The 26,725-nt window shown below is 42.9% G+C and overlaps 1 protein-coding gene and 2 pseudogenes across 3 annotated transcripts; 1 reads left to right on the forward strand and 2 right to left on the reverse strand.

The window, feature by feature from the left end:
* Positions 1–3,189: 3,189 nt before the first annotated feature.
* On the forward strand, positions 3,190–21,617 carry LOC123931306 (zinc finger protein 677-like). 3 transcript variants are annotated; one of them, XM_045988277.1, is made up of 5 exons: positions 3,190–3,508; positions 6,550–6,640; positions 8,387–8,513; positions 13,104–13,195; positions 16,882–21,617. In XM_045988277.1, the coding sequence occupies exons 2-5, from the start codon at positions 6,626–6,628 to the stop codon at positions 17,023–17,025; spliced, it is 378 nt and encodes a 125-aa protein (XP_045844233.1). In that variant the 5' UTR covers positions 3,190–3,508; positions 6,550–6,625; the 3' UTR covers positions 17,026–21,617. The 3 variants fall into 3 exon arrangements, with proteins under 3 accessions (XP_045844233.1, XP_045844232.1, XP_045844234.1); XM_045988276.1 differs by lacking the exon at positions 16,882–21,617 and having other exon boundaries at positions 13,104–15,828; XM_045988278.1 differs by lacking the exons at positions 13,104–13,195; positions 16,882–21,617 and adding an exon at positions 8,913–9,059.
* Positions 8,085–8,282, reverse strand: LOC123931986 (annotated as a pseudogene).
* On the reverse strand, positions 21,510–22,656 carry LOC123930576 (annotated as a pseudogene).
* Between the last annotated feature and the right edge of the window lie 4,069 nt (positions 22,657–26,725).

The following is a 26,725-nucleotide window of genomic DNA, read 5'->3' on the forward strand; positions in this document are numbered from 1 at the left end:
CTTACTATAGAATTCATCTTTAACATATATAGATTTTAGAGAAACATATGTGGATATTAACTCAATTTTCCAAAGGTCTGATTTATATCTTCAATAATCTTTAAGGCAATATCCGTCAGTCTATAATCAAGAATATATACTTGAGCACGATTGTAATCTACACCTGGCAGAACATTTAGAAATAGAAAAACAAAAATGGCTGGGTGCTTGGGTGGCTCAATGGATTAAAGCCTCTGCCTTCAGCTCAGGTCATGATCCCAGGGTCCTGGGATTGAGCCCCCCATTGGGCTCCCTGCTCCTTGGGGAGCCTGCTTCCTCCTCTCTCTCCCTCTGCCTACTTATTTATGATCTCTGTCAAAAAAGTGAATAAAATCTTTTTTAAAAAGACAAAAATGCTAACAATTTTTTATGAAAATGTTAATTACTTTGGATAAAAGTAAATTTTAATAGGTAACTTAGTACCAAAAGAATTTAGGAAGTGTCTGGAATTTTTCATTTTAAACAATGTGTTCTCTGGGTTGTGCTACAGTCCAAACAGTAGATGCTTTTTCTATTGTGCGTTTTCATGCCCCTGCCCCAAAATGGTTTTTTTTTTTTAATGTTTCCTTAAGATTTTATTCTTTTGAGAGAGATACACAGAGATTGAGCAGAGGGAGAGGCAGAGGGAGAAGCAGGCTCCCCACTAAGCCAGGAGCCTGATGTGGGGCTTGATCTGAGGACACTGGGATCCTGACCCAAGCCGAAGGTAAAGGTTTAACCATCTGAGCCACCCAGGTGCCCCGGGTTTTATTTTATGTACCCAAGTCTTAACTTTCTCAATACAGAAAAAAATCTCCATAAAAAAACTAAAGTGAGGGGCGCCTGGGTGGCTCAGTGGTTTAAGCCTCTGCCTTCGGCTCAGGTCATGATCTCAGGGTCCTGGGATCGAGCCCCGCATCAGGCTCTCTGCTTAGTGAGGAGCCTGTTTCTCCCTCTCTCTCTGCCTGCCTCTCTGCCTACTTGTGACCTCTCTCTCTGATAAATAAAATAAATAAAAAAATAAGCTAAAGTGAATTTGTTATATTTAGAAATTACTGAGAAATTAATTATGGTGTCACAAAGGTTTACCTCAAGTTGAGTTTATCAGTCACCTCAAGTGTGGAATACGTCGACAAACATAAAGAACAATTCAAGTTAGATCTGTATTTAAAAATACAATTTTCAGCAGTTAACGATGACCTAAATATCACGTCTCAAACCCCATCTCCCACACACCAGGTCTTGTGCCTATGAATGGCTCTAAAAATGAGCATAGGATTGAGTACATGATAAATGGGGCTAGAAATAGAAATGACATTCTGAAAAATGCTGGCCAATAATAGCATATTTCACACCGGTAGAGTACTGCATTTCATATTTCAGTTTGCATCCCCTACAAAGACAGGTGCACTCCTTTCTTCAATTGCTTACATTCTTTTTTTTTTTCTTAAATTTATTTATTTGACAGAGAGAGATCACAAGTAGATAGGCAGGCAGAGAGAGAGGGAAGCAGGCTCCCTGCTGAGCAGAGAGCCCGATGCGGGACTCGATCCCAGGACCCCGAGATCATGACCTGAGCCGAAGGCAGCGGTTTAACCCACTGAGCCACCCAGGCGCCCTCCAATTGCTTACATTCTAATGCAGGAGATATCCCTGGATCCAGCCATGGCCTCACATCCCTCCCCACAGAGGACCTGGTCCCAGACCACTCAGTACTTTACACCTGTCGCAGGATGTGCATGTCTATCTCTAAATGAGGATTTTTGTTCGTTTGTTTTTTGCATTGCTTTTTATTTATTTGAGAGAGAGGAAGAACACACACTGCGGGGGTGGGGAGGCAGAAGGAGAAGGGGAAGCAGACTCCCCACTGAGCCAGGAGCCTGACATGGGGCTGGATCCCAGGACTCCAGGATCACCACCTGAGCCAAATGCAGGCACTGAACCCACTAAGCGACCCAGGCGCCTCAAGTTTTTTATTTTAATACCAATATAGTGAACATTCAGTGTTATACTAATACCATATAATGATTCATCAATTGTATACAGTACACAGTGCTCGTCATAAGTGTGCTCTTAATCCCCATCATCTATTTCTCCCATCTCCCCTCCCCCATGGACCTCCCCTCTCACAACCTTCAGTGTGTACTATAGTTTAAAGTCCTAAATTGGTTTATCGTTCCTTTTTCCTTTGTTTCTTAGATGCCACATATGACTGAATCTTACGGTATTTGTCTTACATCGATTAGCATGATACCCTCTGGATCCAACATTGTTGTTACACATGGCAAGATTTCACTGTTTAATGGCTGAGAAACACTCCATTGTGGTTGTGTATATATATGTATACACACATATCTTCTTTATCCATTCCTCTATCAACTGATACTTCACTGCTTCATAATTTGGTTATTATAAATAACGCTACAGTAAACATAGGGGTGCATATATCCTCTTGAATTAGTGTTTTTTATATCCTTTGGGTAAATACGAAGTAGTTCCATTACTGGTTGGAAGGTAGTTCTTTTACTTGAGGAACCTCCATACGGTCTTCCACAACATTCGCACCAGTTTGAATTCCTGCACACAGTGCAGGAGGATTCCTTTTTCTCCACATCCTTGCCAAGATTTGCTCCTTGTCGTAAAAATGGTTTTTCAGGAACGCCACTTTCACTTTAATAGAATGTAACCACGTGAGCGTTCAACACAAAGGGCCCACAAAATTCCAACCTTTACCTCAAACTTTTGAAAACATCAGCTTAAATGGGCAGGCAGCAGTCCTGCGCCACAGGACGCGACAGAAATTGGCAGGGATGAAAATTCCAAAACCACGTAGTGGAAGCAAGGGCAGAGGAGACCAGGCTCCATCCAGATCCCGCAGGAGGTCCTGGTTGCGTTCCCAGGCTCCAGACCCTGGTCTTTTGGGCTCCCTGAACGCCGGAATCTCTCGGTCCACGCCCTAGCCAGGCCCCGCCCAACGGTCGTGGCCTCGACTCCGACGGCGTAGACATGGCGACCCTTCCCGCGCGCCCGTCGCCGGAAGCTCTACGCTGTTTCCGATCCATTCGGCCCTGCCCCCGCCCTGGACCCAAAGATCATATCCGTTTCCCTTTTATTGCCGGAAATGCTTCTCCAAAACTAAACCCCATCCCGCCCGCCGAATTCAGGGCGAAGGCCTGGCCAGTACAGCCTTCCCTAGGCAGCCGGAGAAGCCCCACCCAAGCCCTCCCATAGGCGGTGAGCACCCCGGCCGGCCAGCACTTTGCATCCTGCTCATTACCAGAAGCGCCCCTAACAGTCTCGCCGGTCCACCGGCGCGCACGCGCAGCTGTTTGCCGACCCGGAAGCGGCTGACCGAAGAGAAGGTCAAACTGGCTCCTGAGGTATTTTAACTTGCTCATTTCTGCGTCAGAACCTCAGTCCCCAGACATACACCCTGAGGTCTGGGGTCTCCACGCACATTCGAGCCCCTTCACACGCGCCTCCCACCGCGGTAAGTAGCGTGTCGCAGAGAGACACACAGAATCCAGAGGGCGGCGCTGCCGGCCCGGGAATCCCGGGGCCTTTCGGTTCCCACCCTCGGAGTCGGTCCCCGCCTGTCGCCCCCCACGCCGCCTGCCGCGCTGTCTCCGTGTTTCACGCCGTCCCGGGCACCGCTCCCACCCGTGCCGTGGGAGTCCAGAGAGATGGGCGTGTGCGCCTCGCGCCGCAGCCTAGCCCGGCTCGGCCCACAGACGCGCGGAGTCTCTCCCTGGCCCTGGTTCCGCGCCGACCCCACCGCCCTCCTGAGACGCCTCCCCTGTAGCCCCGCGTGCAGTGAGGGACCGAGGCCCAGGAAGGGCACCTCTTCGGTGCGGGCTCTCAGGAGCGGGATTTAGAACGGAAGATCGCGAGGAGTGACGGAGCAGGTCCCTCACGCGAGGTTGGGGGGGCCTTGTGGAGGCCGTGACTGCGGCAGACGAGGGCGTGGGGGCGGGAGGAGCCGGAGAGAGAGAATGGCGGAGAAAAGAGCAGTGAGAGGGTCCGTAAGAGATGGCGAGATGAGGAGGATGCGGGAGGGACTTGAAGCGAGGCCCTAAGAGCGGAAGAGCAAGTCGCCAGCGGAGAAAAGAAACGAGCGAAATGTGGAGGAAAGGGAGACGCTCCGGAAGAAGGGAGCCGAATAGTAGGGCCCTCGGTTAACAGAAGGGCGACCCACTTCACGCAGACCGTGGGAAGGAGAAGGTGGTTTTGGGTAGACGATGCTGGGACAGAGAGGCCGTAGGGATGACCGCCAGAGAGAAACAACAGTGCGAGATCTTAGCCAGAGGGTGTGACAGGAAAGAGGGAACGGAACTGGGGAGCAGAGAGGACGAGGGTGGGGGAGAGAGAGGCCGAAATCTGGAGATGGGAACAGTGCGAAAGGTTGGGCGGAAAGAGTAAGGGAAGGTGAAGTAGGTTTCAGGAGTTCCCCGGAAAGTGTAGGTGTAGTGAAAGAGAAAAGGGGAGAAAACAGGGCAGAGAAGGGGAATCACAGGAAAGGAGAAACAGCGGAAAGAATCAGAAAGAGAAAGACACGAACAGATTAATAGACAGAAATCCTTGGGAGGGAGAAAGAAGGGGAACTGAGATCTGGATGAGTGGTGCTTAATGGGATATGGGTGATTCAGTTGTGATACAGTGACCTGTGTCTCCACAATGTACTTAACGTTAAATTTTCTTGTTTGAACAGATGAGAAAGAATTACTGTTTATAAGGCTGGTGCATTTTATATTTTTTAGCATCATAAGATAGTTTTAAAATATTAAACAATTACCATATGATCCACCAAACTTACTTTTGTGTATATACAAAAAGAAGTTGAAAACAGGGACCAGAACAAGTGTTCGTAATCTGTGTTCATAGCATTACTCACAATAGTGAGAAGATGCGTAGAACTCTTCTATGCAGAACACTGAAAACTTGTCTGTACTCTGCAGTCTTGCTTCCATTTGACACTTGACCTTCAGACAGACTTTCTCATCTACCATTCCATCCCCTTGTCAGAGGCAGTAATGACCTCCAGTTCTCTAAATCTTCTGGGTAATTGACTCTCTTCATCTGCCTGAAAGCAGCAAGTTGAACAGTGACCACCCCTTTTTCTTTTGAAGACTTTTTTTTCATGGCTTTCTAGACATTACAGAGTTGACAAATCTATTATCTGTGTATGTGTTTCAGTTTTCTTCTCTCCATTTGTTAACTTCAGTTTCCTCTGCTGATTTTTGCTCAACTCTCTGTTTCTGATTGGAGGAGTACCCCATTGGCTAGTCTTGGACCTCTTCTTTTCTCTGTTTACACCCAGGAACTTTTCATGTCACTGCATCTCAGGGTTTAAACACCCCGAGGTTTCCTTACAGTGTCCAAACATGACTTCCTAAACTTCCCCAGTTGTGTTCCCTACAGTCCTCCACCTCCCAGTTAAGAGAAGTGCCATCCTTCCTGGGGTTTAGGTGACCATCCTGGCATGTTTTCAAAATACACAGCATATTCTTTGTGTGTGTTTTCATTTATGATAGAATTCAAAACAAAACACTGATCTGGGTGAAAGACTAAGTGTTTTCCAAAATTCACTTGAAATGAAGGAGAACAGTGTCTGAAGACCACGCCAGACATTCCTAATCTACTTCTGTGACTTGATCCCCTACTTATCCCCTCCTCCCACTAGGACTGAGGCCCACAGATTTCTTTGCTGTTCTTGGGGCCAGGGTCAGCACTGCCTCAGGGCTTTCCAAGGGTGGTCCCTGTCCAGAATTCAATGACTCTTCAAATGCTGGGGGTGGACTTCCTTCCCCAGGTGTTTGTTGCCATATCACCTTCTCGTGGAGCCATCTCCGACACTGCTGTGTCCCATTCCAGCCTCCCCCCACCCACATTCTGGCCTGTCATGCCTCTCTGCGTGGATCTCTGCTACTTCCTCTTCCAGCGTCTGGTTACGGGGGATGGTCCCAGAAGAGAGCAGAGCCACAGGTGGGTGGGCTGCTGGGCTGGTCTCTGAGTGGTAGTCCACCCTGACTGCCCATGGGATTGCTGAGGCATTTTGTGGATTCCTCATGAGCGCAGTCCCCAGAGATTTCTTGTGTAATGGGGCTCAGCCTCAGTGGTGGTGAAAGGGCCCCAGGTGATTCTGGTCTACATCCAGCATTGAGCCCCAGGCCAGCTCCTCCATTGATGAGGACTGAAAGCAGCCCCTAATCTGGAGAGAGGTGAGGGGGCTGTTCTCTGCAAAGGGGGTTATCAGGGCAGGTCTGTGACCTTGAAGGGAGGCTTAGTGCAGCCCCGATCCCCTGTGCTGCAGCTCCTGTGTGTGCTTCACCAGGAGGGGAGCGAGTTCTGCAGGAAGAGGTCAGAACATTCATGTGCTGGTCTCCATGTAGCAGTTTACTGTCCCTGAATCCACACTGTGGCCATGGGCAGCAGAGGGCTGTGTCCCACATGGGGGATCTTCCCATGTGTGGGGGTGTGGCATAGGCAGGTGAATGTTGACTCAGTTCTAAACAGCATATATTTGACGCTCAGGATTGACGTCTCAAGACCCATCTTTCCTGGGAGAGAAGCCCAGAGGAGGGAGAAGAAGAAAGCCCAGGAGTCAGGAATGACTCTTTCTCAGGTAAAGTCCTGTCTCCGTTCCTTGTTCAGTGCTCTGTATTCTCACCTCCATGTGGCCAAGCTCATCACACTCGGATGGGTCCCTCCTGCTGTGTTGGCTCATGCTCACCGCAGGGCCTTCCCTGGGCCCCTCTGTCTGCATGCAGATTCCAGCTGTTATATTTCTCTATATATATTTAATGAAGGTCAAAAGTACTTGTTACTGTTTTTAAAAAAAAAAAACCTTGCAAGGGGGTGCATGACTGGCTCAGTGGGTAGATCATGGGACCCTTGATCTAGAAATTGTGAGTTTGAGCCCATGTTGGGAGTAGAGATTACCTTAAAAAAAAACAAACATGTTTTTATAGGGTTGTTTTTGTAAGCAAACCAGATAGAATGACATTGATAATTTCATTTACATTTAATACAATTTTCACATGTTTATTGTATCAGAAATGCACATGAGTAAAAAATGATAATGACAATTTATGCAAAAAAGATGTCATTTAGAGACTAGTATTTTTATTTCAGTTATTTTCAATGTGTCCATTTTGTGTCCACACCTGTGTGTGAATACTAGCCCATGGTGTGTAAAAAAGACATCATTTCATGTCTGACATGTTTTCCATGGCCTTAAATTTATTTCTGCACCAACATGGATGTGAGATAATAGCTGTAGGAATACGGTGTGTGTGCATGTGTGTGCGTGCATATATATTGACTTTTTTTTTTTTTTAAGATTTTATTTATTTATTTGAGAGAGAATGAGTGAGAGAGAGCATGAGAGAAGAGAAGGTCAGAAGGAGAAGCAGACTCCCCGAGGAGCTGGGAGCCGGATATGGGACTCGATCCTGGAAGTCCAGGATCATGACCTGAGCCGAAGGCAGTCGTTCAATCAACTGAGCCACCCAGGCGCCTATATATATTGCCTTTTTATCCAGGTTTATGTTTCAGCCTTGAACTTGTTTCAAGTTTTCTCTATTAGCAAACCTTCTGTCAGTGGATTTTTACTGTCGTATGCATTACTTCATTCACTGCGTGGTGCTATGTGTTCCATCCTGAAGCCTGACCTGTTGGTTCAAGTGCAGACCCTGCTGCTTACTATCTCCGTTTGACCAGAGTGTGTTCGTTAGAGTACTTGTACCAGAATTGGGTCCTATGTAAGATGGGAACAAATACTAATTTAACGGGATGCGGTGTCCTTACACAAGTTAATGCTTGTAAAGCATTAGAGTAATGCGTACCATACGGGAAGTGTTCAGAACTTCAGATGCTTTTATTGTTACGAGATTCCCATTTTGCAGTTTATACCTTTCACTGACACTACTGTAGACTTTGTTGACCCTGAACACTCTATTCAGGCTATTGCTTATATAGAAATCAGCTGTCATTTTGTGTGTAGAACATACTACCTAGAACTTGCATATAATTTACCGTTTTTTGATATTTCTGCATTTGTGTGTTTTATCTTCCACAATATTTTAAAATCCTGGGTTTAGCTGAAGGAAATCCTGTGATGGGAAAGTGTAACAAATCAAAACCAGGGATATATGACTTGCTTAAAATGATCTTTTGTGGACCTGTTGAAGCAGTCATTTTTCAATTAGCAATAATCGCGCCTCAAATAAACCTCATTGGCTATGATACTGCCACTGCACAAAGCTTGAAGCAGTCATTTCTAATGGACCCTTATACCTCTCTCCTCCTCTTATTTTTAGGAAATAAGTAGTTTCCTAATGGCCTCTTGGTGAAATGTGCTTTCATTCAGGAACGCTTGACCTTCAGGGATGTGGCCATCGAATTCTCTCAGGAGGAGTGGGAGTGCCTGGACCCTGCCCAGAGGACCTTGTACAGGGACGTGATGGTGGAGAACTACCGGAACCTGGTCTCCCTGGGTGAGGCTTACTTTCCCTACAGAGGTTGGGAACTGCCCTAGTATGTCTTTGTGTTTCTCTTGGGGGTTTCTTGGGCGCCCCTTCCCCGCTTGGCTGAGATTGAAGCCCTGCTGATTCAGAATTGAAAAGGTTCACAGTGTGGTGTCTGTATTTTAAACCCAGATGATCGTGCAGGTTCGTGGTGGTGCTAGAACTTGAGGAAGAACAAGACCTTACGTCAAAAAGTTTTTAAACTATCACATTGCCTGGCTTTACGCCTGTAATCTTGATTTAGTCGTTGAGGGAAGAGAGCTGGATATTTGCATGTCAAACATTTAAGCATTAGGAATAAGGTTGTCCGTGAACAAAGTTGTGAAATGTTCTTCTAGACCCGCCTGTATTGAATGTCCTTGGTCTCAGGTGACAAAGGGCTGGAAAACCCCAGGACATCATCTCCCAGTTTTCATGTCAGCAGGAATCTCTTTCTGAGCTGAAAGTTACCTCCCTGTGGAGCAGGGGAGAGCCCTGGAATGCCAGGAACAGGTGAAACTAGCCCCAAAACCCAGGTGAGAGGGAAGGAGTCAGCGATGTGAACAAGTAAGGGGCAGATGGCAGAGAGGAAGTGACTTCCTGAAATGTCATCTGAGACATTGTCCCCACGTGGGAGAGGGGGTGGGAAAGGATAGTCGATCTCTCTTGGGCTGTCAAAGGAGCTTGTTCTCCCTCTCCTTCACTCTCTTCTTTGTGTATGTTTCCGCTGTTGGTGGTTCTGCTGCTCTGGTCAGCAACAAGGGCAGAGTCTTTAACATGACCCAGACATGCTGTTCTCTGTCCCTTAGAGCCCCTTACTGGTTCGGCTTTGGGGAGCACAGGAAGGGCTCTTTGTAAGGGGCTTTCTTCCTTCACTAGCCTCTCCTTCCCTGCTCAGTCCACACAGATATGATGTAGGGCTCCCCGCCCTCCTGACTGCAGGCCCTGTCCGGCTCGCATCCCATTTCACGTGCTGAGTGACCTGTCATGGTGGGAACGTCGGCTGCTCTTTTGCCTGTGGGACTCTGGGCAGGAGCAGGCTGTCCCTTGTTGTTTTCCTTTGTCAACACTTTAAATATCTTATCCCATTGTCTCTGGACTTCATGGTTTGGCTGAAAAGTCAGCTCTGAAAGCTATTGTGTGTCCTATTATACATGATGCTTCTCCCTTCTTGCTGTCAACATTCTCTATATCTTTCTCTTTCATTTATTGATCATAATTTGTTGCATGTGCATCTCGGATTTTTTCTTAAATTGCATGTTCACCGAGTTCTTAGATTTGAAGAATCTTGTCTTAACACTTAAGAAATTGTCTACCATATTTCTTCCAATATTCCTTCTGCCTCCTTCTCTCCTTTCTTTTTGGGGCTCCCGTGGTTCATATGTTGGCCCACATGATGTCCTCCAGGACTGTTAGACTTCTCTTCATTTACACTCGGTCTTTTCCTTTGTGCTCCTCAGACACAGTAATTTCAACTGACCTCCCTACCAGTTTGCTGAGTCTTATGCTACCTTACTAGACCTGATATTGAACCTTTTCAAGAAATTTTTCAAGTCAGCTATTTTACATTTCAGCTTCGGAATGTGGTTAGGTTCTTTTTCTACTCTTTCTCTTTCTTGATATTCTCCGTTTATACGGTATTTTCCTGATTGCTTTTCAATTCTTTGTCCATCATTCCTTTTAGCTTAAATAGTTGATTTAAGATATGTGTTTAGTAAGTCCAAAACTTGGGCTTCCTTAGGGCCAGGTTTTGTTACTTATTTAATATTTCTTTTTCTGTATGGGTGCTGCTTTATTGTTGTGTTGGCTGCTGTGTAACTTGTTAAAAACGGGACATTTTGAATATGTTGAAACTTTGGAAATCATAATATTCTCCCTTTCGAGGTTTTTTTTTTAATGTCTCATGATTGTTGTTACAAATTTTGTGTGGTGTATTTTCTTTGTTACGTGTAGCCATTGATGCCTTTGGTTCACTTCTTGGTCAGCTAGAGATTCAGCAGACTTCCTGAAACTGCTGGAACCAAACACAAAACATACCAGCTTTCCACCTTTGTGTGTGTGTATGTGTGTTGGGGAGTTCATGAAGCACACAGGGTAGACGTTTAAGACAACAATGCCGTATCCTTCACTTCTCCTTGCTCAGAATCTGCTGGTCAGCAGGAGGGTATAGTCTTGGGGGTTTCTCAGGTCTTTTTTCATGTGTCTGGTCCTAGACATGCCTGCAACCTTCTTGGGTCCCTGGAATATGTGGGGGATTTTCAAAGCCTTATTTCCCAGTGTACCTTGCTCCCTAGTGTTTTCCTTGGGGTTTTCACTTGCCCATTGTTTGCCCCAATTGTTATCCCTGCCGTAGATGACAGTGGCTACTAGACTTAATCTTTAAATGTTTGTGACGGGGTCCCTGTGCCTCAGTCGTTAAGCTTCTGCCTTCAGCTCAGATCGTGATCCCAGGGTCTTGGGATCCAGTCCCTCATCAGGTCCCTACTTGGTGGGAAGCCTGTTTCTCCCTCTTCCACTCCCCTTGCTTGTGTTCCCTCTCTCGCTGTGTCTCTCTCTGTCAAATAAATAAATGAAGTCTTTGAATGAATGAATGTGTGTATGTATGTATGTGTGTTTTTTTGTTTGTGACAAATGGCCCCTGGTTATTACCTCCACCTAGGTAGAGATCTGAGGTACACCAAAGAAAGGCAAGCATTTTGAGCCAGTCCTTCAGGGAGCCAGCAGGCAGATTAAAGAAGCAAATAACCAGTCACAATTCTTTGAAGATCCCATCTATTCCCTGTGTTTGGGAAGCCTGTACCCCTTGCAGACTCCCATCTTCACGGCCACTTCCTAACTCAGGTGCAGGGCACAGATTCAGGGCAAGTTGAAACAGCTACCTTTTTCTTGATTAAGAGAGTACCTTGTTGCTGGAATCCTGTGTTTAATTTCCGGGGTTCTTATAAAGTTTATTTGTATCATTTTTGGTAGTTCATCTCTTGCAGCATTCTCCTGATGTTCCCTTCTTTGCCATTTTGACATCACAATTCCCTGTTGTTAATCTCTATGATATTACATATTTGTCAGAACTATGTTTCAAAATAGGTGATTTCAACATATTTTCTATGTATGATATTGTGTGCTTCTCCTGAAATTCAGCGCATTTTTCTCTTTTGGGTGAACGCTTTAGAATTCTGAAGCTTGTATACCTTGTGTAGTTTTTATAAATGAACATATTTATTAATTACTTCTGGATTCACTTTGGGTTATTAACATGTTTATCATTTTTATCATGATTAACACATAATTTCTACATATATTATGGTATATAATCACATTTCACTGATTATTACATTGCATTATGCCTGTTTGGTGTGGTTATATTTTTGGAAGAAGTATTCAGAATATTTTAATATCTTTGAATGTTATTTTAATATTGTAGACAATAAGTATTAAAGAATTTGCCCTTTTTTAAAAGATTTTATTTTATTTTTTAATTTTTTTTAATATTTTTTATTTATTTATTTGACAGACAGAACTCACAAGTAGGCAGAGAGAGGAGGGGAAGCAGGCTCCCCGCCGAGCAGAGAGCCCGATGCGGGGCTCAATCCCAGGACCCTGGGTTCATGACCCAAGCCGAAAGCAGAGGCTTCAACCCACTGAGCCACCCAGGCACCCCTAAAAGATTTTATTTATTTGAGAGAGAAAGAGAGTTTGCAGAGTGCGTGAGAGGGAGAGTGTGCATAAGCAGAGGGAGAAGCAGGCTCTCCGCTAAGCAGGGAACCCCATTCAGGGCTTGATCCTAGGACCCTGGGAGCCACTTAATCAAGCCACTTAATCAAGTGAGCCACTCAGGTGCTCCTCAAGAATTGACTTTTTAATATTTTTTTTCAAGTATGATTCACTTCTATCCCTCCTGTGAGGTTTTTAGACTTTGGGGTGGCTATGGAAAATTCCTGTATTTCAGGGCACTGGAACTTTTGATCACAGAGCATTTAAATAGGCTTCCCTGAAAATGATTTGAACTACGTCGTAATCACTCTTTCATTACTGAGAAATCTTGTGTTTTTTGTGTTTCTAAACATTTGCACACCATGGTGAGAAACTTGATAAGTCTCGTAATTACGAATTCTGCTTTTGGTGTAATACTTTTTTGTGTGATTTTATTTATTTATTTGAGAGAGAGGGAGAGGGAAAAGCAGGCCCCCACAGTGAGCAGGGAGCCTGAGTCAGGGCTCGATCCCAGGATGCTGGGATTATAATCTGAGTTGAAGGCAGACACCTAACCGACTGAGCTACCTGGGTATCCCGGTGTAATACTTCTCCATATAAAATATCTATCTTCGGGGCGCCTGGGTGGCTCAGTGGGTTAAAACCTCTGCCTTCGGCTCAGGTCATGATCCCAGATTTCTGGGATTGAGCCCCACATCAGGCTCTCTGCTCAGCAGGGAGCCTGCTTCCTCCTCTCTCTCTCTCTGCCTGCCTCTCTGCCTACTTGTGATCTCTCAAATAAATAAACAAGTAAAATCTTAAAAAAAAAAAAAAAAAAACTGTCTTCGTACTCTAGTTAATATGAAGCCTGTCACTATTTATATATTACAGATATCTCTACTAGACGTATGAACAAAGAATTACCACCAAAAGACAACATTAATAATGGAGAATTATTCCAAACGTTGATTTTGAAAAGACACGTAAGTCATGACTTTGATGACTTCGTTTTGAGAGTTCAGCAAGATGGGAACAAATTTGAGACTCAGTGGCTATGTGAAGAAAAAAATTACAAAGGAATGACTACATCCCATTATAAAAATCTCACTTGTAGAGAAGACCAACAACATCACAAATTCTGTAATAATTTCCCTGTAAAGCATAGTGTTTCTGTAAGAAATAGTAAATCTCAATACTATAAACACGATACGACAAATAAGGCACTAAAAAACAAGGCAGGCTCTTCAGGAAATAAGTATAGGAACTGTTTGGACAATAGGCTTGAAGTAAACTTTCATTCACATCTGGCTGAACTGCAGAGATTTGAAACCCAAGAGGAAATTCATGAAAGTAACCAAGTTGAGAAGTCTACCAAAAAGTCCTCAGTTTCACCCCTTCCAAAAATTCCTTCTAATGTCAAAACCAACATTTCTAACAAGTATGGGAAGGTTCTTACACATTCTTCATTACAGACACAACATCAGAAAACACCCAAAAGAGAAAAACCTTACAAATGTAAAGAGTGTGGGAAGACTTTTAGCCATTGTTCAACCTTAGCTACTCATCAAAGAATTCATTCTGAGCAGAAACCTTACAAATGTAATGATTGTGGCAAAGTCTTTAACAGGTTCTCAAACCTCACGAGGCATCAGAGAATCCATACTGGAGAGAAACCATATAAATGTAACGTATGTGGTAAGGATTTTATGATACGTTCACACCTTTGGGGACATGAGCGAATTCATACAGGAGAGAAGCCTTACAAATGTGATGAGTGTGGAAAAGCCTTTTCTGAGTGTTCAAATCTTGTTCAGCATAAAAGAATCCATTCTGGAGAGAAACCTTACAAATGTAATCAGTGTGGTAAGGAATTTATCACCCGTTCACATCTTTGGGGTCATGAGAGAACTCACACTGGAGAAAAACCTTACAAATGTAATGAGTGTGGAAAGGCCTTCTCCGGGAGTTCAAATCTTACTCAACATAAGAGAATTCATGCTGGAGAGAAACCATATAAATGTAACGTGTGTGACAAGGCCTTTAGTCAGAATTCAAGCCTTACAGTTCATCAGAGAATTCATACTGGGGAGAAACCTTACACATGTCATGAATGTGGTAAAGCCTTTAAGCAGTACTCAAGCCTGAGTAGACACCAGAATATACACAGAATGAAGATATAGATGTAGAGCCTGTAGTAAGGCTTTTATTAAATGATCTCATATTTGGAGTCATAAGGGAATATATATTGCAAAGAAACTTTACAAAAGAATGGCATGGCCTTCGTGCCATGACTTGACCTCAGGAATCACCAAAGATTTCATGTTGGAGAAAACCCTAGAAATACAACTTGTGGTAAATTGTTTAAGTAGTACAATGTACTGTACTTGAGAGAATTCTTACTAGTGAGAACTAAGTCTAGTTCTTGAAGATTAATCAAATCACATGTCAAACTCTGCAGGAAAATTAAAAGTCAAAGTGATTTAAAAATTCCTGAGACAATGGGTAACGAAGGAGCAGGGGCATCTATCGAAATGCCCATTTATCTTCAGTTTATATGGTCATTTTACTCATTTAGATGTCGTGGTGAGGTTTACTTTATTACTGAATTTGGACCTATGGTAGAAAATCTGTTAATGATGTTATGTCTTCATCATAGATCTTCCATGTGTTGCCACAGTGGTGTCTGTGGTGGAACTTCTTGTTTTGGTCCTAATGTGAATGATGGCTTATTTTTAATTTTCAAGTCATTTGTTCCTTGTTGGTATCTAGGAAGATAGTTAACTTTTATACTGTGACCTTGTATCCCACAGCCTTGGTGTTATTGCACATTAGTATTTTATCTACCATACTTTTGTGCATTGCATGAGGTGGTTCAGAAGTTCTGGTGACAGGTGCCACTCTGTCTTGTTTCTGGCATCAAGACACAGGACTCTCTGTTACCATACTAGTACCGATTGAATCTTGTAGTCATTTAAGTCCAGCTTGGTCATGGTGCACCTTCTGGATGTATTGTGTTGGTAATCCGAGTATCCAGTTTGTTAAGGTCTCAGAAGCTTTATGCATTACTGGTATTGGCATATAAAAGAAATCTTTGCACATAAATGGAAACTGGTTCTAGCCAAAATTGTAAATATACCAGTAATCTAATACATGAGTACAAGTTAGGAAAACACCTAAGTGTCAATCTAGATTATTATTATTTTTTTAGATCTAGATTATTGTAAGAACATAGCCATCCAGCTTTTTGGTATATCATAATGGTTAAATCATGTGCTTTGGTACCTCCCCAGTAAGCTTAAGTCCCCAGACTGCTGCTAAACAAGGAGTGAAGTTAGTGAAATCACTCAACCCTGTGTGCCTAAGGTCTCCTTAGAATGAAGGAATGAAAGTGGTAGTAGTCCCATCCCTGATTTTTGATGAATGAAGACTTTAAGTGCCTTGACAGCAGAGATTCTTACATTGTGAGTGTTTTTTAGAATTCCCCATTCAGCTCTCAGAAGGCTCTTAATGAAGCTAAAATTAAATATTTTTTTCTTAAAGATTTTATTTATTTGCAAGAGAGAAAGAGGGAGCGAGCACGAAGAGGGGGAGGAGCAGAAGGAGAGGAAGAAGCAGACTCCCTGCTGGCCAGGGAGCCTGATGTGGGGCTCAATTCTGGGACTCCAGGATCATAACCTTAGCTGAAGGCAGATGCTTAACTCACTGAACCACCCAGGTGCCCCTGAAGCAAATGTGTCTTAATGGGAAGTAAGCATAAGTGAAGAACACTAGTTTTCAGTTGAAATGGTAAGTGTAGGTGAAACTTCAGGTTCCCATGCAGGATCCCCCAAAGGAAGAGTATCACTCATTGCGAGCCATCAGGTGACCTCCAGATTTTTGATGGGAGGAGTCGTCTTCGTATCACGGATGCTCATTACAATCCTGGGGAGTTTCTTTCTTCTTCCTTTACCTGCATATCTTCCTTTTTCTCATATGTGAAGGTTGAGGTCTACAGATTGGAGTGTCAAGCACCTGTTTTGTAGCCAACTCCTTAGTCATCATCTTTACAAGAATCTCCAGCACAGTGACAGCTTTTGGGTAGGAATATTTTCTCCCTGATCTTGGATGTAGATTTGTTTACTGGGTCATAGCGTGATACTGTGCTATATTATGTAAGTATCTGAGGAATCTGGGTGAAGGGGTGAAGTTTATAAGGACTTTTTCATACGGTATTTGCACATTTTGTGTATCTAATTACTTTAAAAAGTAAAGAAAGGCAGCATGATATGCTGTGAGTTTTAGAAATTTCAGGGGCAGCTGTATGATCAAATGGGAATAAAGGACATTATAGGTACATCCAAAAATCATTCTTAAAACTTAAAGTCTTAAAACTTGTCACCACCTTGGTAATTTTCCAGAACACTGGAAATGACATGTGCTTCCACCCCACATAATGTGTGGCTTACTTAGAACTTCTTAGAACTGAATCAGAAGCACAGGAGTAGAACCACAGGATTGGATGGTTCAAGTGTCTGCTTTATTATGCATTGGTGGGTTATTTTGTTCTGGAACCACCTCTAATCCTGCATGAAGTGGGCAGATGGTCAGAGGAAAGGGGAAGACGATTCCAGAAGCACCATTGAAATTCTCTTAATGTCTGAATGAATGAAGCTTCCATCTTTCCCTTCAGAACAGGGTCAGAAACTCCTCATTCTGGACAAAGTTCTCAAGACACACGAGAAGAGCAGAGGTACCTGAGGAGAGGTCCTGCCTTAAGGAGGGAAGCTATCCTCACACAAGACAACCAGTTTTCTTTAGGTTTCTAATATCCTGACTGTACACGTAAGGTCTGTGGGCAGGGTCTGTGCAGTCCCTGTGATTCTAAGAGAATACTATGTATTATTGGTGTCACAGTCCCTGAAATGAAATACATGCACCCAGACATGCATTTCCTAAAGTGGCAGTGGGAAGATTATTTTGTTTTCACACAGTATGAGCTAAGAATAGAAGTATAAGGATGGGTTCTGGCGTAGCGTGAGGATTATTACTTGGGTTTGGTGGCGGAACTTCTGGGTCCTAACTTTGGAGAAGTTTGACCTTTGCCAGTCTCAGATTGCTCCTTTGTGGTGGCGCCTTCCATGCAAGGCTCAGTTGCACATCGTGTGGGACCTTTCTGTGAAATGTGGTTGAGGGAGGGCATTGCGCATGCACGTGCCTTCCTATCCTAGTTACAGATCATGAGATTTAGTATCCTAATTCCAGTGCTTCTCAGTTTCATCTTGTGAGCATACCACCCCAAAAGCTATTCTCAGCCTCCTGCATCATCGCTCTGCATTCTGCCTTCACCCCGGTAACCTTGTCTCCTGTTGTAACCTGGAAGGGTTACCTGAAGAGAAAAGTGAGGTAACATGGCACCTGCTGTTTCTTAGATGCAGCTGATTAATCTCTTTTCCTGTATCCCTTTTCTTCACATGACTGATGCAGTCCCAGGACAGCAGTAGAGCTTAGTGTTGTCATGGGAGAGAGAATTCATAGGAAATGTAAGAAGCAAGCAAGCTTTAGGATAGAGAATAAAAGGAATTTTTGAACAGATGAGGGCCTCTCAAACATGACAGCCTTCTGTCAGCCAAACAGAAGACCCACAACGGTACGATGCAGTGGTAGTTACAAAACGGGTTTGGTGTACCTGGCTGGCTCAGTAGAGCACGTGAGTCTTGATCTTGGGGTTGTGAGTTTGAGTCCCACATTGACTGTGGAGTCTACTTATAAAAAAAAGTAAGTTTAAAAAAAATTCTAGGCTTGGTCAACAGCCTGATTATAGTCCGTTTCTTCAGTGAACAGGTGTTTGCCCACCATGGCTCCTGAATGAATGAATGCAGATAATTATGGTAGCGCCAGTAATTTGTTTCTGCGTATTGCACAAAGATTAGTGCCCTTAATCTCAGTCTGTAGCTTTTTAAGTGGCAGGTCAGATGACTCCAACATGAGCAGTAGCCTAAGATCCTGGATTCTGACCACTGAGTAAAACAACCATATCTGCTCTCATTTCTGTATGTCTGACATAGAGGCTAAACATCCAGCCCAGCGAATCCGTGAGGTTTCAGCTTTGGTGAGCTGTCAGTGGACCAGTGTCAGACAATGAGGGGAACCTGGGATCACTGAGATCCTCATGGTGCCAGGGGCTCTGCATCAGGCTATAGATATGACTCATTCCTGTAGAGCTGAGATGTCAGTGTCAGTCAGGATTCATTCTTGAGTATACTTTCTCCATTTGACCAGCTGCCTTGTTGGTTGTAGGGTTCAAGTTGCCTCATCAACATGGGAATGTTACACCACATAGTCACAAGTCCTGAATGGGTCATGCTTCACTTTTGACATATGTTCAGTAGTAAGCTAGTGGCTGCTTTCCAAAAGCAATTTATCTGTGTTATGTGAAACCTGAGTCCAGGGGTACTGGGGTGGCTCAGTCAATTAAGCATCTGCCTTTGGCTCAGTTCATGATCTCAGGGTCCTGGGATCAAGCTCCGCATTGCATTGGACTCCCTGCTCAGCAGGAGTCTGCTTCTCCCTCTCCCTTTGCTCCTCCCCACTCCCTGCTTGTGCTTTGTCTTTCTCTCTTTCTCTCAAATAAATCTTAAAAAACAAACAAACCTGAGTCCAAACCCCAAGGGAGTCTTCCAGATGGAGACTTCCAGCCTTTTGTCAGAGACTCCAGATGGCAGAATCTGACACAGTTTTGCATTTTCTCCGATATTCCAGAAGTTTATTACGTCTTTACTGCTAGAATGAGCATTGCACATTGCCTACATAATTCTAATAAACTGTGATTAGAAAAGGATTTTGAATTTATCACATTTAATCAGCCTTACCTACTGGCAGAGAAGGAATGTCCTATACAGGGCTATTGAGACTAATGTCTCTAACTTTCCAACAAACAATTCACCCACTCAGTGAAACCCTCACAGCAGAGGGTTGAGACAGATGTGCTATATTCTCACCCACACACCGATGACAAATGCCTGGGGAGTTTTCTTCACTAACACTGTTCTACCTTGAGCCCATCTTGAAGAATGTCCATAAATAAGGAATCTCATACAAATGGTGATGGTTGTGAGAATTGGTAAAATATTTTGAAAAGTATTGGAAGTATGAATAAAAGCTGAACAGATGTAAGCCTATGACCATGAAATTTACCTTTCGATATGTAACCAACAGAAATTTGTGCATGTGTCACCAAAGCACGAATTCTAGCATTTATATAGCAGAGCTATTCATAATAGCCCCAAACTGAGACTCAAACACCCACATGTGCATCAGGAGTGAAAGGTCAAAGTAATGTTAGATAATTTTACACAAAGAAAGTCTATTAAATGTTGAGTCCACACAATGGAACTAATGTTAGTAAATGACCTATAACATACGTTAATGAGTTCATGAAGTCATTTGGAATGTGAAGTCAAATATTCTATTCTGTGTGGGTCCATTTCTATAAAGTGCCAAAGAGGCACTTTGAAAAGTGATCTATGCTGTTAAATGTTACATTATTGTTTACTGTGGTGCGTGGTAACTGGAAGGCTTAACAAAGAGGTTTTTTGGACAGAAAATCTGCTTTTTTTTTGAACTACAAAATAGATGTGTTTACTTCGTGCTATTTTATTGTGCTTTGTACTTAAGACCTATATGTGTATCTTGAAAAATTGTTTTTAAATACCTATCACCAATTTTTTAAAATTCCACTAAAGGTAAGTAGATTGCTGTTTTCATGTCCTTTTGTTATTGTAAAGACATTAAATAGTACTGTAATTTGTTTTTAAAAGATGTGCTCTAATTCCTAGGTGAAACATGAAGATATTGAGTGTAAAACCTTCTAAATAAAGGTAAAGTAGAGAATTACTGAAAATTTACACAGACGATAGAAAGATAAAATAGACCGTGGGTAATGCAGAACATGCTATTGCGTGTTGGTAAATCTAATCCCAATTTATCACTATTACATTGAACATACATTGGTAATTGCTCTTGTTACAGTCTAACATTGTTTGACTCTATTCAGCGAATTCTTTTCATAAGTTAAAACATTAGGATTAAAGTAAAATAATGAAATATAATCTCCTGACATTTTAACCTAGTAAATTGCCAACCGGACTGTATAATAGAGTTTAATGTAGGTTGTCCTTATAGACATTGTAAGTGGTACTGTTCTTATATTTATTAATATGCAGTTTTCCAGTAATATAACTAATTGAAAAACAGTCTAACAACTAACCACATATACACATGCTGCACAGACATTCGTACAAGTGTGTGTGTGTGTATTACATCTTGATTTGTGGTCTAATGTGTGGCAACTAATTTGAGTGTCTCTTATCATCTTAAAAATAGTGTTGCTCTATTTTTGTGCCACAGGGCTCAGTATAACAAGATTGATTATGTCAAGCTAATTCTCTTCAAATTATTGAATACGTAATATTTTACTACATCTTCATTAGGTAAATACAGAGATAGCTATATTATCATTTTTCCCGTACTTGAGTAACAACTGTTTTGTCCTTGTGGAAATCCTCCTGCCACAAACTGCACATAAATAGGATTCCTTGACTTTCCCTCTAATTGACTCTTCCTCAGCTGCTACAGGTTTAGTCAAAAACTCCACTTACCTCCTCATAATGGACCTGAGTGCCTCCAGGTCTCTTTCTTTCCAACATGAGAATTGTCATCTTCATGTGATACAGAAAAGTCTCTAGAGTTGCCAAAACCCATGCCACCTTATCATAGACCTTTTGCCTTTTTGTTTCTCACTCACCTGATGTCTTTTAAGCAATTGGCCATACCTCTTCGTGCTTTCATTTTTCCCACTACAGTTTAATCTGGATATTTTTACAGGAAAAAAAATGTGCTTCTCTCCCTCCATATAATATCCTTTCAACAACCGTCATCTCTATAAAGTTGTAATGTACTAATTTCATACCTTGGCCCCAAACACATATTACCTGAACCAGATTTCCTTTTCCACTTACCCCATTTTATTTCATTTTTCCCAGAGAACATTTTCTTCAGTTTCTTGAATGGCCATCTTACATACTGTTCCTTTTCCATGGAACTTTACCAGACATTCCATGGTTAATTTCTGGATAAATGTTTTATGTCATACTGGAAGTTCTGTGCTCAAAGACATCCCCATAATATCCAGGTTGTGTCAGGATCCACGTTTTATTATTTCATAGATTCAAACTACTCCACTATAATAACAGTTATGTAAGGATTTACATAGTAATCATGCATCCCAACTCCATTTACAATTGTTGTATTTATGGTTTATTATTGGACACAACTTCAGTCCAGCATCTTTTGTAAGGTGACTGTGTCATCACTGTAAATCTCTGTGAAGAGGAGTGAATAAACAATGGATGTTGTGCATAAACATAACTTTATATGTTTCATTTCTTTTTTTATGTTATACTCAAGCCCCAATGTGGGACTTGAACTTACAACCCATGCAGTCAAACATCTCACGTTCTAGTGAATGAGCTGGCCAGGTGCCCCACTTTACATTTCTGATGACATCAGGAGATTTTGTTCCTTGTCCACACAAAACAGAGCCTGGAGACACTGGAGCCGTGGCTCATAGAATGGAGGCCTACAGTTGGGAAAAATCTGTTGCTTAAGGCAGAGCAACCAACTGGAATTATTAATAACAATGCAGACTTGGAAGGTGGAAAATGGTATAAAATGATAGAAGGATTCTTTGGGTGACTCTGGACCCAGGAGAGCATCTTGGGGAGAGATTGTTGGTATGGATGTGTCTGACCCACTGCTTAACGCTTATGCATGATGGAAACCATGGAGCCACTAGCCCAGAGCATGACCCCCAAGTAGCAAATATCAGAGAATTGATAACGGTGTTACCTGTAGTGATAATGTGGTTTTATTACCTACCCCAGAACAGTATCCCAAATAATTTTTCATTGTGATGTTTGCATTGTTCCATTTGCCAGTCACATACACATGAAAAGAGAGATTTACCAGTATTAGCAGCAGGATCCAGCACCAGGAAACAAAGGAGCCAATTGCCTAGAAGCTTTCACTTTTAAGTTCTGCCCATGGTGGAATTTCTGGGGATGACTGTGATACTCTGGAAGATACTCAAGAGACAGGTGCTGCTGATGGGCACACCCCTTCCCACTCTGAAGATAGGAAACAAGTGTGCATCTGACATCACCCAGGAAATCTTTCAAATCAAGAGCTGCCACTCTCTGGAGGATTCCTTTAGGAAGCAGGGCTAAAAAGTTGGCTAGAGTCAGGTGCTTGAGAATGAATCTGTGGACCTCACCCTGCGCCCAGTAAAGTAAAGGAGGAGATAATGGTAGAGCAGAGAGAAATTTCCAATGATTCTGAATACTGATTGTGGTAAAATTGTTCTGATGGTCACATTCCTGAAGCCATTCTTCCAGCTTGCAATGGCTGATAATTATTTTGTCTTCAGAGTCAGAGGATCCTGCATGGAAATATAATGTATGGGCTACATTTATCATGTCGACTGCAATTTAATACTCTCCACTTACCATTGGTTCCCCATTAGAAATGATCATAGTCCTATAATTTTAGCAGCAGCTTTCGCCTTAGTGATGTGTTTGTGCATAAGAGGAACAGACAACAGCCATATCAAAATGCAGGGTCCTTTGGTGCCATTCAAAGACATATAAGTTCCTGGACATGTTTATTGTTAATGTTACTAGTCTAAGTTTTTTATACTTTTATCCTGAGGAAAACTCCCACAGGTAGCAGCACTTCTCACTTTCAGGTGGAACTTTGCTAGCTCCCACTTTTCAGCACCTGGGACGGGTCCACATATTGGGACTCTCCCTTTCTCACAGTGAGACTCTTTGGGGGCCCATCCACAGTCCCCTTTTCATACTCCCTTGGAGCCAGGAAGGCACATCACCCACCCCAGTGGTGGCTACATTGAACGCATTCTGGATGTAGCCACTTGGATCTCAGAGAGCTTGCCAGTAGCCACCAAAGCCCCTGGGAATTAGGGACTTGAGTGATATGATAGCCAGTGTTGGCTGGACCACAGGGAGGACATGAGGGTGCTATGCTGGCCCACATCCAACACCTGTGGGAGCCCTGAGGACTGAGGCCTGGCACTGAGAAAGCTGGCCTCTTTCCTGAACAGTTTAGCGGGAAGCTGGATGTTTGGGAAAAAGCTGGGGGCGGGGGCGGGGGTGGGGGGTAAGGGAGCCCCTTGAGGGAGGGAGCATGCTGGGATGGAAAACTGCAGCTCTGCCACCAGAGGAGCTTCTGTAGAGCCTTCCAGTTCCAGACCTTCACTGGCATGTGGTGATCTCACCCAGTGCCTGCTGGGAGTCCTGGGTGCTGGAAGCCTCACAGTCTGCACTTGGAACTTCCCACATAGTTCCTTTGCGAACTTTCACTGGGGGCACGGCAGGGGCCAGGTACTGGGTGGTGGCGTCTGGGTCACACCAGTGGAAAGATGCTTCTTGAAATCAAGTTGACATTTTTGTCTTCCTGTACTTGTTTTTTTTTTAAGATTTTATTTATTTATTTGATAGAGATCACAAGTAGGCAGAGAGAGAGAGGAGGAAGCAGGATCCCTGCGGAGCAGAGAGTCCGATGTGGGACTCGATCTCAAGACCCTGGGATCATGACCTGAGCCGAAGGCAGAGGCTTTAACTCACTACCCAGGCATCCTTCCTGTACTTTCTTGTAGGTGTTTTCCTTTGGGGTCTTAGATGGAGCTCTTTTTAACACTTTCTCCCAAGTTAGTATGGATTTGATCACTTTTAGGGTAGAGGCTATAGCTTCGGGAAAAAATCATCTTTTTAATTACACCACCCTCCTTTTTAAGTCCTCTTCCCCCCTTTCACCTTCCTTTGAAATCTTAAGTCTGGAGCAACCAGAGGATAAACCCTGAAAGGAAAGTGATTTCTTTTCAATAGCCACTCTTTTCAATAGCCTCTTCCCCCCTTTCACCTTCCTTTGAAATCTTAAGTCTGGAGCAACCAGAGGATAAACCCTGAAAGGAAAGTGATTTCTTTTCAATAGCAAGAGTTTGGGGTGAGGCACTAAGGTCGTGTAGGTGCGCAGTGATCAACTGCTGTGGGCTGTCAGGTTTCAGAGGTTACCTGGCACCCTGAGGCCATCTGTCCCCAGTTTGCTCTTACCCTTGCACACTTCCATCCTTCTGCCCTTATTGAATTGTAGTGCGAAGAGTGGAGAGTGGGCAGGAGAACCAGGCTCATTTCTTAAGTATGTGGCAGTGTTCTTTGGTTGTCTTCAGGGAGAATTTTTTTTTTTTTTTAAGATTTTATTTGACAGATCACAAGTAAGCAGAGAGGCGGGGGGGGGGGGGTGGGATGTGGAGGGGAACAGGCTCCCGGCTGAGCAGAGAGCCTGATGTAGGGCCCAATCCCAGGACACTGAAACCATGACCTGAGCCAAAGGCAGAGGCTTAACCCACTGAGCCACCCAGGCACCCCTTCAGGCAGAATTTTAAGAGCTGAAAGAAAAAAAGTTACTTGCCTTATAGATTGGCATCAATTTTCCTTTCTTCTTTTCTCCCTTCTCCCTGTAAAGACAGAATTGAAATTGTTTGGTGCTAGGTGTTGGTGGTGGTGTTTTGCTATTAAGGTTTTAAAATTTAAATTCCAGCTATATACGGTGTAATATTAGTTTTAGATGTACAATATAGTGATTCAGCACTTTCATACCTCACCCAGTGTTCACCTGGACAAGTGCATTCCTTAATCTCCATCACTGTGTAGCCTACCCGCCCCCAAATCTCCTATGATAACCATCAGTTTGGTCTCAATAGTTAAGAGTCTCTTTCCTAGTTTGTGTCTCTTTCTTTTTTCCCCTTCGGTTGTTTGTTTTGTTTCTTAAATTCCACATACAAGTGAAATCATACACCATTTGTCTTTCCTTGACTATTTCATTTAGCTTATTTCATTTAGCATTATAGTTTCTTGCTCTATCAATGTTGTCCTTAGTTTCTTTCATCAGTGTTTTATAGTTTCCAGAGAAGTCTTTCATCTCTTCTGTTAAGTTTATGCTTGGGTATTTTATTATTTTGGGTGCAATTATAAATGGGATTGTTTTCTTAATTTCTCTTTCTGCTGCTTCATTATCAGAGTGTAACATTTCTGTATATTGATTTTATTTCCTTCAACTTCATTGAATTTATAAGTACTGGTAGTTTTTTGATGGAGTCTTAACAGTTTTTCTATGTATAGTATCAAGTTATCTGCAAATAGTAAAAGTTTTACTTCTTCCTTAGCACTTGGATAACTTTTTGTGGTTGTTGTTGTCTGATTGCTTGGCTAGGAATTCTGGTACTGTGGTGGTGAGAGTGGACATCCTTGTCATTTTCCTCACATTAGGTGAAAAGCCGTTTTCCCCATTGAGTTAGCTATAGGTTTTCCATATAAGGCCTTTTACTATGTTGAGGTATGTTCCCCTTAAACCTACTTTATTGAATGTTTTTCATGATGATTAGACATTGTACTTTGTCAAATGCTTTTCTCCATCTGTTGAAATAATCATGTTTTTAATACTTTCTCTTACTAATGTGATGTATCACATTGATTTGTGAATATTGAACCATGCTTGCAGTCCAGGAATACTGCTTGATCATGGTGAATGATTTTTTTAACGTATTGTTGGATTTGGTTTGCTAGTATTTTGTTGAGAATTTTTGCATCTATGTTCATCAAGGATATTGGCTTGTAGTTCTTCTCCCAACCCCCACCCATGGTGTCTTGGTATCAGAATATTGCCTGTGAAGCCATTTGGTCTTGGACTTTTGTTTGTTGGGAGTGTTTGATTACTAATTTAATTTCCTTGCCAGTAGTTAGTCATTCAAATTTTCTGTTCCTTCCTGCTTCAGTTTTGGTATTTTATGTTTCTGGGAACCTATCCATATCTTCTAGGTTGCCTAATTTGTTGGCATAGTTTCTCATAATTTTTTTAAAAGATTTTATTTATTTGACAGAGAGAGAGATCACAAGTAGGAAGAGCGGCAGGCAGAGAGGGAAGGGAAAACAGGCCCTCTGCTGAGCAAGAACCCCATGCGAGGCTCCATCCCAGGACCCTGAGATCATGACCTGAGCTGAAGGCAGAGGCTTTAACCCATTGAGCCACCCAGGCGCCCCTCATAATATTCTCTTAAAATTGTTTGTATTTCTTTGGTGTCAGTTGTTATTTCTCCTCTTTCATTTCTGACATTCCCAGAGTCCACTGTTTTGTTTTTGTTTCAGGGTTTTTTTAAATTAGTCCAGTGTTAGGGCCAATTTAATGTTAAAACCTGTTTAACTATTAGTGACTGCTTAGCCAGAGCAACTCCATATTGCCTTGGTAGCCATATTGTTGTTTACATCCATGGACTTCATTCCGGGAATAAACGCCCCAGTAGTTCCTGGTATGGTTCCGGGTATCGATTCCGAGAGTAAATGCCTTAACAATATTAGTCACATACCTTGGGTCTGCGGTTATGCCCTATAAAAGCAACCTGTGAG

Source organism: Meles meles, chromosome 19, assembly GCF_922984935.1.
Source record: "Meles meles chromosome 19, mMelMel3.1 paternal haplotype, whole genome shotgun sequence".
Classification (NCBI taxonomy): Eukaryota; Metazoa; Chordata; class Mammalia; order Carnivora; family Mustelidae; genus Meles; species Meles meles.